General features: G+C 37.2%; 2 protein-coding genes across 4 annotated transcripts; both read left to right on the top strand.

Moving 5' to 3' along the window:
- Nucleotides 1-338: 338 nt before the first annotated feature.
- On the top strand, nucleotides 339-11610 carry bco1 (beta-carotene oxygenase 1). The gene is made up of 11 exons (XM_028005758.1): nucleotides 339-591; nucleotides 682-810; nucleotides 4341-4470; nucleotides 4742-4889; nucleotides 4983-5133; nucleotides 7022-7242; nucleotides 7405-7662; nucleotides 7754-7859; nucleotides 8630-8724; nucleotides 10856-10967; nucleotides 11156-11610. Exons 1-11 carry the CDS (start codon nucleotides 534-536, stop codon nucleotides 11308-11310), a joined length of 1563 nt encoding a protein of 520 aa, XP_027861559.1. The 5' UTR covers nucleotides 339-533; the 3' UTR covers nucleotides 11311-11610.
- On the top strand, nucleotides 867-3926 carry LOC114137168 (uncharacterized). 3 transcript variants are annotated; one of them, XM_028005761.1, is made up of 3 exons: nucleotides 867-1395; nucleotides 1944-2191; nucleotides 2274-3926. In XM_028005761.1, the coding sequence occupies exon 3, from the start codon at nucleotides 2333-2335 to the stop codon at nucleotides 3371-3373; it is 1041 nt and encodes a 346-aa protein (XP_027861562.1). In that variant the 5' UTR covers nucleotides 867-1395; nucleotides 1944-2191; nucleotides 2274-2332; the 3' UTR covers nucleotides 3374-3926. The 3 variants fall into 3 exon arrangements, with proteins under 3 accessions (XP_027861562.1, XP_027861560.1, XP_027861561.1); XM_028005759.1 differs by having other exon boundaries at nucleotides 867-2191; XM_028005760.1 differs by having other exon boundaries at nucleotides 867-2196; nucleotides 2279-3926.
- Nucleotides 11611-12006: the final 396 nt, after the last annotated feature.

The raw sequence follows: 12006 nt of genomic DNA, 5'->3' as shown, positions 1-12006 counted from the left end.
GTTTAAGGCACACGGAGTGAACAATTAGACCTGTGGCGTAATGCCATAAGATAAGACAACACATTCTCACTTTGGATAAGACCAAAGACTCGATCCTGCTAGAGCTAATGTTGCCATGTCAGGTCAAATCCTGTGAGTTGATACAGTCATTATTAGCTGATTTGTCTTAGAGAAATACACACAAATGAACGCAACAATGTATAATTGAATAGACAAATGTCACAGTCTGATGTGATTTTGAGCTAAAGAAAACCGAAGTGGTCTGAGTAGGCAGGGCTATGAGTTTGAAAAAAAAAAAAATTGCAAATTAAGCTTCTTTTTTTCTCTCTCGCAGAACTGAGCGGTGGAATGTGCTTTAAATATCACCGAGACTGTATCTTGACACTCCGATAAGCGATAAGGAGATTAAGATAATGCATGTTTTACCAAGCCTCCTCACAAGACCAGAGCTATAAAAGAAGCTCAAGCGCATTGAAGTAATTCAGTGCGCTTCCTCCGATACCACTGTGCCTTCCTGCTCTCCAGTAGCCAACATGGACTACTCCAAAAACGCAACAGAGAGACCAGAGCCGTTCAAGGCGGAAGTTAAAGGTTAATATGGGTTATTTTAATGTTCTAAAGGTAGTTGATGCACAAACCCCAGGATGATCGCATAAAGTTGTATGTCTTAATTTTAAACAGGTACGATTCCAAATTGGCTGCAAGGAACTCTGCTGCGTAACGGACCTGGGATTTTCTCTGTGGGGGAAACCAGCTATGATCACTGGTTTGACGGGATGTCCTTAATGACCAGCTTCTCATTCAAGGACGGTTCGTTGAGCAATAAAGCTATTATTATTATTATTATTATTATTATTATTATTATTATTATTATTATTATTATCAGTGATTCTTGAGAATAGGGACAAAACAGGTCCCATGGATAAAGTACAAAATTTGAATAAAATATACACCAAATATATATTTTTTAAATATCTGACTAAACTAACCTGGGTCATCTGAGCACAACAATGTATGTTTTCCTGGTGTTTGCTGAATATTTTTTTATTTTAAACATTGTAGTAGGTGAATGGTGTCTGTAAAAGCCCTTGTCCTGGTGTAGAACTCAATACATTATCATAGTTTAAAAGAACTAAAATAATTATATTTAGTTGTCATAATATATTATTTTATAAGTATTCAAACAACTAACTTCATAACTATCAATGAATGCAATTAAAAGTCATTTAATGTATTTTCAAATTCAATTGAAATTGTGTCCTCAGTTTTTGTCAACACCGTCAGACATAGAAAGAATGTGAAAAAAATCAGGCATTATTGAAGGGCACCAGAAATTCTGAGGACCCCATGACCACTTCCTTTCTCTTCCTGTGCTTGGGGGGATAAGCAGCTCTGGTAAGCTTATATTATTCTTTTGTTTTTTCTTCTTTTTTATTCCTAAGTTGTTTGTCACAACCATAAAGTGTCAACACCATAAGTAACATTTTTCAAAATTTTGATGAAATTTTGTTAAATAAATGCTTAATTTTAGTATATTTTAAGGATTTAAAAGAACTGATGAGCTACAATATGGCCTCCTTCAGAATATCATCATATAAATGAAGTTAGCATGGCGTTTTGTCAACTCCGTCAGATGTCAACTCCATCAGATTTTTTAACTGACGGTGTTGACTCTCTTAGTGATGGTGTTGACAAATGTCACTTAAGTGTGCAGTTAATTCATTTTACTGTATTTTACATAATTGACAGCACTTCACATTCATCATGTATTTCTTTTTAAAAATGTTTCTGATTATTTTCAGCAACTTGTAAAGTTTAATGGTTTAAATTTAATACAATTTTATTAGTCCTTTAAAATTAATAAGATGTAGTTTATTTTGTAAGGGAAGGGTATGTTTATCCCATGACAAGCAGTGTACTGATGATAATTGCCTATATTTCAGGCTACAATGGCCAGAGAAAAGCTGTCAGTGGAGGAGCGCAAAAGAAGGAACAGGGAGTATCAGAAAAGAAGGAGAGAAAAAATAAATAGCCAGCCTGAGCTGAAGGAAGAGTTTTTAAGAAAGGAAAGGAAAAGATGGAGACAGAGAGTGGAAGAGGGAAAAATAAAACATATCAATAATCTGGGTGAAAGAGATAAGAGACGTAAGAGAAGACTTTGGAAGCAAAAACAAAAGGAGGCAAGAGAACGCAGAAACAGAGCAAAGGAAGGCCAGAAAATACAGCCATTGTTCATGTTGACTTTTCTGAGGCCTGGAAATGTAAATTCAGCTCAGAAGTACAATCCTGTCACTATGGACAAAATCTCCCGCAGATCACACTTCACACAGGCATGTTCTACACTGGGCAACAAAAAGCAGGATTCTGCACAATCTCGGAGTCAAAGCGTCAGGATGCTGCAGCCATATGGACCTATATGGATCAAATCCTCACAGATATTCACATCAGATATCCGGCTATAAACACTATCCACTTTTGGTCTGATGGTCCAAGCAAACAATATAAAAATAAGAAGAACTTCTTTCTCCTCTGTGTTGTCCCGCAACGTCTGGGATTTGAGAAAGCTACATGGAATTTCTTCCCAACATCACATGGCAAAGGCGCTCCAGATGGCATTGGGGCGACGGTGAAGAGATGTGCTGACAGTATTGTGCTGAGAGGTCAGGATATCATAGATGGCAAATTATTCTTTGACAAGGTGTCCAACAGCTTAAGTGGTGTCAAGCTGCAATTTGTGACAAATGAAGATTTTCAGTCTTATGACTCTCTCCTCCTGCAAACCCTGAAATCAATTCCAGGAACAAGAAACATTCACCAAGTGCTAGCTCAGGGGAATGTCATCCATTGTAGGTTCCTTTCATGTTTTTGCGGAGAGCCACAGATTTGCAAGTGCTTCAGTCCCACCATTCACTCTTTTGGCAACACAACACAGGACCCAGATGTCCATGAAAGTTCAACCACTGCTAAAGTTCAAAATCCTCTGGAAATGCTGATGGAGGAAATGGAGAAGGAGCCGAGCAAGACACCTAAAGGAACAACAACCCTGATAGATCCTTGTGATGTCCAAAGTGAAGACTGGCTTGTTGTGATGTATGATGGAAAATGGTGGCTGGCTAAAGCCTTACAAATTGACAAAGAGCACGAAGATGTACAAGTGGAATTTTTTCATCCTCATGGACCAACTCTTAGCTTCAAGCAAAAACAAGGTCGTCGGGATATCTGCTTTGTGCCATTTTCGGATGTCCTAGTTAGGCTGAGAAAACCATCCTCACCAGTCCGCACAAGCAGCACCAGGGGTGTATACCGCATTTCACCAGCTGTTATGGATTTTATTGAAGGAGAATATGTGACACGTCTATTGCCTGGGGATTAAATATTCTGACTTTTAAGCGATTTAGAAAGATATGAATTAGTTCACAATATATTTCAAAAAGTTCTGTCGTGTATATTTTTGTTTGTATTCATCTTTTACATTTTGATTGAAAATCGTCCTGGTTGATGACTTCAGTGACAAAGGTACATTCTCAAAAATTTAGATGTTCCTTGAAATCTAAATATGGTTATTTCACATTTTTTCTTCATATCTTCACATTCTACAACATTTCAGCATTTAATTCTTCTTAAATGTCATTTCAAGTTTAGTGTTTTCTTTTTACTTACTAGTTTGTCACCACCATCAGTTTTGTGTCAACACCGTCATGTGCCGTCAACTCTGTCAGATGTAGTTTATGTTGCATTTTGTTTAAAATAACATTTATTTTGTTTCTTGATAGGCATTTGTTTGTGAAATGTCTGAATTCATGTATTTGGTGCATATGTGTTTTTTACTAATAAATGACACTGTTCATTGTGGTGATTACTTTCAAAATTGTTTTTTGTATCAATTGAACTGGAGTAATTAAATACAGACTAAATAAATGTTTAAATTGTGGTATAATTAATTTAAAAAACATGGACATAATTAAAATAATTAAGACACCACAGAGAGTAAAAATATCAGTCATAAGTTCATTAAAAAATAATTTTATACCAATTTATTTTTGTCTGATGGTGTTGACAAATTTCTCAGTCAGATCCAGTAAAAATGTAATTTAAAAGAAAATGCTGCAGCTGGGAGCCTGCACCTTAACATATTTACATTCCCAAAACATTATTTGTCATGTATGAATACATAACTTCAGGAATAAATAACATTTTTGGTGGAAGAATTTTAAAACCATTTTGTCCCTTATCTCAAGAATCACTGATTATTATTATTATTATTATTATTACTTTAAATCTTGTGCTCTGCTTTAAATTTAAATATCTTTTTCTTTCTCTCTCTCTCTCTGCCCTTTCAGGAGAGATGACCCATAGCAGCAGATTCCTTAGAAGTGACACCTACAACTCTAACATGAGTGCAAACAGAATAGTGGTGTCTGAAATGGGGACAATGGCATATCCAGACCCAAGCAAAAACTTTATTGTAAAGTAAGAGCAATTTTTTTGGTTTTATTTATTATTACTATTATGATGATGATGATGATGATTATTATTATTATTACATTGCTCATTCTGTATTTTTGCTCTATAATTTCCTATAACAGAGCTCTGTTTAGGTTGCTGTGCTCTAATGACAATGATCATAAACAATTGGTATCCGTGAGACTACGACTTTATTTACATTCTTTGACGTTGTTCTGAAAGGTAAAAACATTGAAAGTTTCACACTTCATAAAAGTGACACGACCTTATTCTTCAGGGCGATCACTTTCCTGAACCACACGGTGCCAGACTTTACCGACAATGGTTCTAGCAACATCATAAAATACGGAGGTGACTATTATGCCACTTCTGAAACCAACTACATCCGCAAAATTGATCCGGTTACCCTTGAGACTCAAGACAAGGTATCCCTACAGGGTCCTCTTTATTGTGAAAATTGCAGTAAGTGAAACATTTTCAACTAATGTTTTTGTTGTTGTTGTTTTTGGATCGTTAAGGTAGATTACATGAAGTACCTGCCAGTTAATCTGGCTACATCTCATCCGCACTATGACAAAGAAGGCAATGCCTACAACATTGGAATTTCGATAGCAGAGAAGGGAAAGACCAAATACATCCTGTTCAAAGTCCCTGCTGTTTCACCTAAAGGTAGGTTGTGACATCTTCTGACAACAGAGACCTCGGGGACTACTTTCTCCTTTCAGATTTATTACTTATTTCTTGTCGGCTTCACAATGTAGGCATATTAAATGTGTTATATTACAGTCAACCTTTATTACTCTCTAGTCTAGTCTTGTCAAGTCAAGCCGAAGTTTATTTGTATAGCAAACTGAAAACTGAAAAGAACAACAGGAGACCACAGGGTATGAAATCGCCAGTAGCAGTTAAATATAAAGCACGATCCAGATAAACAAGTAATAAACAATGTGAACATGATGAGTGCAAAATATTCCTCTTAATAGGGGTTAAACACAAGAAAATAAATGATCAATAATGATTTGCTGCTGCTGCAGAATTACGTCAAAAAGGGTTGACACAGGTATTAGTCCATCAATGATTGGCGAGCATGTGATAAACTCTCAGAGCTGGAGGTTAAATGACGATGTAGAGGAATAGGGATGAGGATAAAGCAGTACAAACGATTCCAACTGAGGTCCAAACAATAATATAATGTGAACCTGGGTTAAGATTGAGTGTTTTGTTAAAGACATCCATTATGACCAATGCCAAGTACAGTTCACAACTTTTGTGAAAAGAATATTTCTCTTGCCTCATTTTATTCTTGGACTTTGGAAATTATGTATAAGCAATTTGCTTGGTCATACATAGTAAAAAATATAAATATGTAAAATCTGGGATCTGTGCCCAGAATCCTAGATTCAAAGGACTATTGAGAAGTCAAAAGTCGTCGGAGTATTTGTTTTCCTGGCCAACGAGCACACACAGTCCTCATGTTATCAGTTCAGAAGTCTTAATCAATGTGAGTGTAAAAGTGCAATTGGATTGCCAAATGGATATACAACTTTCACTGTTTGGTAGGTAGGCACCAATGATACTGCATGACGTAGCGATGTAGAATGCTATATGCTGTCACAAGACTGGTCCTAGCACATGTAAATGCATTTTATTTACATAGCACATTTCTAAAATACTCCAAGAAAGAAAAATAATTATAATTATCAGTTTTTTGGAAGCTTGTTCAATATTATATTTAAGGTTTTTAAACTAACAGAAGTATTTTAAAGTTTATTCTGTGTGCAATAAGGCAGCAGTGTAAGGTATGAGGACTGGGATGATGTGTTCTACTTTCCTAGTTTTAGTGAGGATGTGAGCAGCAGCATTCTGGATCAGCTGAAGCTGGCTAAGTGACTTTTTAGGTACACCTATGGTGACGCTCCTAAAGTAATCAATTCAATTAAAGATAAAAGCATGGAGGATTTTTTTCAAGATGTTCTTCAGGGGATAGAAGGCTGACTTTGTAGCTGTCTTTGTGCATGTCTGAAAGCTCAGGTCCATCACTACACCCAGATTTCGGGCCTGATCACTAGTTTCTTGATTTAATCACTGAAGCTGTGTGCTGACTCTCGATTGCTTATCATTTCTTACCTTTTATCCAAGTGAAAAAATTCATAACCCATCCATTCATTGACTAGTTCTATGCATCTACACGACACTTGAAAACAAGCGACAGGAGGGATGAGTTTATTATTTGAATTAAATAAAAAGAAACTTTGATCGAAAAGTGGTGTGATTGTAAAATAGACAGGACAAAAGTGGGATTGATTATCAATAAACAGTCACATATGGAAAACATATTTATTCAACTTCCTTTATATTGAATGATGAATTATTCCAAATACAGTCAATTGATGTAAAAATATTAACTGGCTAAGATAATGGCTCCAGGTGTCCATCAGAACCAAAATCCAGTTCAGATAAATCAAAGGAGGTCCCACAGAATGAAAGAATTGGTCAGATGAAATAAGTTTGTCTCCTCAGCTAAACACAATTATTAAATGTGTTTGTCTCATTTTAGACAAAGGCAAGACTGTTCCTGCTCTGAAGAATGTGGAGGCGATTTCCACTGTTTCCTGCCGGTCTCTTTTCACACCGAGCTACTGCCACAGCATTGGCTTCACAGACAATTACATCATCTTCGTCGAGCAGCCTTTCAAGTTGGACATCCTCAAGATGGCCACTGCCTACATGAGGGGAGTCAACTGGTCGAGCTGCATGAAGTTCTGCCCTGATGAAAATGTAAGGAGTCACAGCAGTTTTGCGGGCTGCATTCTGTTCATATATTTGTCCTAGAGCAAAGTAAAAAAAAAAAAAACGTTGCTTTTTCTGCTCTTTGGAAAAAGTGGGAGGGCATAAGTACGATCCAAACTTTTCCTTAACGTCTTCTCCTTTCTGCGTCAGACTCTGATCCACGTGATCGACAAAAGAACTGGCAAAGAGGTTGAAATGAAATTCAACACTGGGCCAATGGTCATGTATCATCATGTGAATGCCTTTGAAGATGAAGGCCATGTGGTGTTTGATGTCATCGCCTACAATGACAGCAAGCTTTATGACATGTTCTACCTGAAAAACCTAAAACATGATGCTAGTTCTCAAAGCAGCGAGTACTCCAAACCAAGTTTCAGAAGATTCGCACTTCCTGTCAAGTCGGACAAGGTACGGTAGGAAAATAAATCTTGAATTTTAAGCTGGAGCTTAAAAATGGCTTGGGATTTCTTACAGTCTGGGCTGTTCTTTGGTTTTGCAGGGCATTAGGGTTGGAGAAAATCTTGTGAAACTCAATTACACAACAGCCAGTGCTGTAAAGGAGAAAGAGGGCAAATGCACATGCCAGTCAGAGGTGCTCTGTGAAGGTAAAGCCAACATCCCGTCATACAGTGCTTTGTAGAAGTACTTGTACTGTACCCTTATACATTGGTTTATGTCATAATGTCCCTGCTGAAGAAAGTTATTCCCAAAACATTCTATCACTACAGATGGACTCTTTTAGCCAGGTCATTTCTGATAAAAAACTTATAGCACTTGACATTATTTTTTAATTAAAGAGCTGAATAAAAAAAAAAAATGTTTGCCACAGTTATCGAGTTTTAATTTTTTAAAAACAACATTTGACACATTTGCTACCTTGTATTTCTTAATGTCAACCACATAAAATAAAAGTCATGTTTCATATTGCAATATGACAAAATGTGAAAACATCCAAGGGTTTTGGATACCTTGGAGAAGCCCTTTGAATGGACACTTAAACAACGTCAAATCATAACAGTATTTATTAACTAGTTTATGAGTTTTGTCACTGATTTGCTTTGCAATTCATTCAGTGTTTATATGACCCATTTTCACATGCCAGCCACTCTTGGCCTGTTTCTGCTGCAGCACTTTATCTTCCCCGCCCATGACTTCCAAGAAACCTCATTTGTTCACCTATTTATTTATTTTGTCTGTACTTTGGAATCTGAGTAAGCTTTGTCCCTGTGCTAAGTTTATCTCCTAGTTTTTTCAGCCTAAATCTGCCTTTAGCGAGTAAAAATTTGTTTGGCTCTATCACATAAACATTGGTTCATGTTTATGTGAACCAATACTGCTTATTGAAGTACCATCCTATTATTTTCTTCCTTTCCAGGTTTTGAATTACCCAGGATCAATTATGATTTCAATGCAAAAAAGTACAAGTTTGCCTATGGGAACATTGTGGAAAAATCTGCATTGTCAAAACAGGTAAATTTCCTTCCTTCTTTTTTTATTTTTGATTTGGACGTTGTGTAGCTCAACTTGTAGGAACATCTGGATTTCATATTTCTTTTGGCATACTAGGTTCTCAAGAGAGTTGTGTTCCTTGCAGAATGTTTCACAAAATATGTTTTAAAGGTTTTGGGAAACGGGCTCTTCCTGTCATCGCTGTTTCATTGACGCAGAAAGGAAATTGCAGTTTTAAAAGTACAACTACCTGCTAGGGCATCACAATATCCTTAACGCTTTGATGTCCGAAGACCCTGTTGGTACAAAAGAAATTATAATAGGTCCATTGGGCCCAGTTGTACATTAAGACACAATGAAAAGTGGAAAAATCAACCTCAATGTACGGCGTGAGATGACGAAGTCTACAAAACACGGATATATCAGCTGTTATCACCATTCAGTGAGATAAGAGTTAAAAAAAAATAAAGCTGACGAAAACCCAAAGACCTCCCTGCTTTAGTGTGTAGAAGTTCAAAATGTAGTCGTCATGCAATGGGGGGTTTATTACAGGGCATTTGTGTTGAACTGAGATAGAGATGTCTCCCAGTTCATCGTATTTCAACATCATGAAAGCTGTCTGAGTCAGCAAAGAGTCACAAGTCCATCTTCTGCAAAAAAGGAATCCTGATTGACTGGAATGGGTGCTTGTATGACTGATAAAAGTCCTCCAACATGTTTAATTCACAAATAACATGTTCAAGACAAGATGGCGGAAAATCTTTAAAGAGAAGCTAGTAGGAACAGAAAAAGATACATTTTGACAAAGTGAACATTAAAACATGTACATAGCTATATAATATCCTTGGACATAAGTAATTAAATAAAGAGTGATCTTGCATTCTTCAAAGACATTAAGATATATTATAAATGTATATGTGAATCCATCTTGTGGTTGATAAGTCAGCAGGGTGTGACATTCAGTCATACATAGTTTATTATTAGAAAAAAGCTAAAAAGTATTCAAAAGTATTCATATTTTGCAAGTTCTTACATTTTTTTTGTAATATTAAAAGTACAAACCCCAATATATCTTAAATCAAGTTTGTGGTATAACACACTACACAGTTGTGTGGTGCATAATTGGAATGTTTCGCAGTTTTCAAGCTTCTTACAAATAGAAATCTGAAAAGTGGGCCAGAATGTGGAGGAGCACCTGGAGGAACAGAATGATGCTGCTACCCCTATTTTTCTTCGTGGGTTTTGTGTGGGGCTGCACAGTGGAGCAGTTGGTAGCACTGTTGCCTTGCAACAAGGAGGTCCTGGGTTCGATTCCCAGCCTATGGTCTTTCTGCGTGGAGTTTGCATGTTCTCCTGGTGCATGCGAGGGTTCTCTCCGGGTACTCCGGCTTCCTCCCACAGTCCGAAAACAACTTTATTCCTGACGGCATTGTAAAGATCCGTGATCTTTATAATGCTGCTATTCACTAAAGTTGTTTAAAAAGACTCTGATCCCTTCTATTACAATTGAGTTCAATTCTATTTAGTGTATTTATAAAGTACCAACTCTGGCTTTCTCCCACAGTCCAAAAACATGACTGTCAGGTTAATTGGTATCTCTAAATTCTCCCAAGGTGTGAGTGTGTGTGTGCATTGTTTGTTTGTCCTGTCTGTCTCTGTGTTGCCCTGCGACAGACTGGCGACCTGTCCAGGGTGACCCCGCCTCTTGCCCGGAACGTTAGCTGGAGATAGGCACCAGCACCTCCCGACCCCTCTAGGGACAAGGATGTTAGAAAATGGATGGATAAAGTACCGATTCATAACACGTCATCTGATGGCACTTTGCAAAAAAAATTCACTTTTATCCAATCATACATTTATTCCAATCCATCCTAGTAATTAAACAGTGCAGTCAAGGTCAGTTCCTTATTCAAATTGGTTTAAAAAGTTTTTCTAAGGAAGCGCAGTAGATTGCAATGAGTAATGAACTTGCAGCAATTCCTCATGTGGAGCATGAATGCAGCATCAGTATAGAGGAAATCCTCCCGTTTAGGACTCAAACTACAGCTTCCAAGATCTATTATTGCCCAAATAAGTTTTCACTGGTAAGAGTTGCTTCAAATGCTTGTTGTCAACGTTTTTTTTTGTTGTTTTTTTTCTCCATTTCCATTAGGTTGCAAAATTTGACACAGAGACAAAGACTATGCTTTACTGGAATGAAGAAAACTGCTGGCCATCAGAGCCAGTTTTTGTTCCCAGACCAAATGGAGAGTCAGAGGACGATGGTGAGTGTATGGATAAGCAAAAGTAAACCTGGGCGTTAACACCAGGTTTACAATCCAGAGCACAATCTGCTCTGGATTGTGTGCTCTTAATCTGTGTACATACAAAGACGTGGCAAAAACAGACATCTTTTTGTCACTATACTACTTGGTTAATTGGCATGAATTTAAATTCTAACTCTAATTTGCAGGAGTGGTCCTGTCGTCTGTCATCAACTCCAATCCAGGCCAGTCTGGTTTTCTTGTGATCCTCGACGGAAAAACATTCAAGGAAGTTGCCAGGGCGTATGTCAACGCTGAGCTCTACAAGGATATGCATGGAATTTTTATTCCAAAAGGGAACTAATCAGCATGCAACATGTTTGAAGTTTACTACAGCCCTCCTCAGCCCCCACATGCTTTTGCCTGACTTTGCATAACCACACACCATCGTTTATCTTACTTCCCCTGTTACCATGACAGCTTATGTGCTGGCTTAAACTGTATCTAAATATAGTAAGCTTGTGAAATGATATTGTCGTGCAATATTATATTGTTTCTGTTTTAGAGATAAATATATGTTCGCCTTGAGCACATGCATGTGTGTATGTATCATTGTTATTGAATATTTACATATTACTCCATTAAAGACCAATGTAAACGCTAAGTTTGGAGTTGTACTACTCATTATCTTACCATGCAGAGATAAGACAAGAACAAGTAAAGGTGATTTTTACAGCCGATCAGAGACCTTGTAATGTTGCTATTATCGCTTACAGGACAAACGTGTCATAAAATTTTTGAAGCTTTTATCAAAAGAAAGATAGGACCATAACAGGTAAGACTAAAATCACATGGAAATCTACAGAGACTGCTTTAAGACAAAATGCTGGAGAGCTGAACAAAAAAGGAAGCGCAGCCCGTTAACTGTTCATGACAACATGTAGAAGCAACTATTTAAACTAAAGAGCAGTGAAATGAAGCCAGGTAGGAGACATTATCTAATTATTTCTCAGACTTGATACCAGAATAATGCTGAGCTCCCTTTTTTCTCCTCCTAATA

This window comes from Xiphophorus couchianus, chromosome 21 (genome assembly GCF_001444195.1).
Source record: "Xiphophorus couchianus chromosome 21, X_couchianus-1.0, whole genome shotgun sequence".
Classification (NCBI taxonomy): Eukaryota; Metazoa; Chordata; class Actinopteri; order Cyprinodontiformes; family Poeciliidae; genus Xiphophorus; species Xiphophorus couchianus.
This window is presented reverse-complemented; position numbering and strand designations above follow the sequence as displayed.

What these genes read in the sequence shown, in the direction of transcription:
- bco1 (XM_028005758.1), top strand. Translation starts at nt 534, where the DNA reads ATGGACTACTCCAAAAACGCAACAGAGAGACCAGAGCCGTTCAAGGCG. An exon ending in AGTTCTGCCCTGATGAAAAT is followed by an intron (nt 7,243 to 7,404) that starts GTAAGGAGTCAC and finishes TTTCTGCGTCAG; the next exon opens with ACTCTGATCCACGTGATCGA. An exon ending in AATCTGCATTGTCAAAACAG is followed by an intron (nt 8,725 to 10,855) that starts GTAAATTTCCTT and finishes CATTTCCATTAG; the next exon opens with GTTGCAAAATTTGACACAGA.
- LOC114137168 (XM_028005761.1), top strand. Translation starts at nt 2,333, where the DNA reads ATGTTCTACACTGGGCAACAAAAAGCAGGATTCTGCACAATCTCGGAG.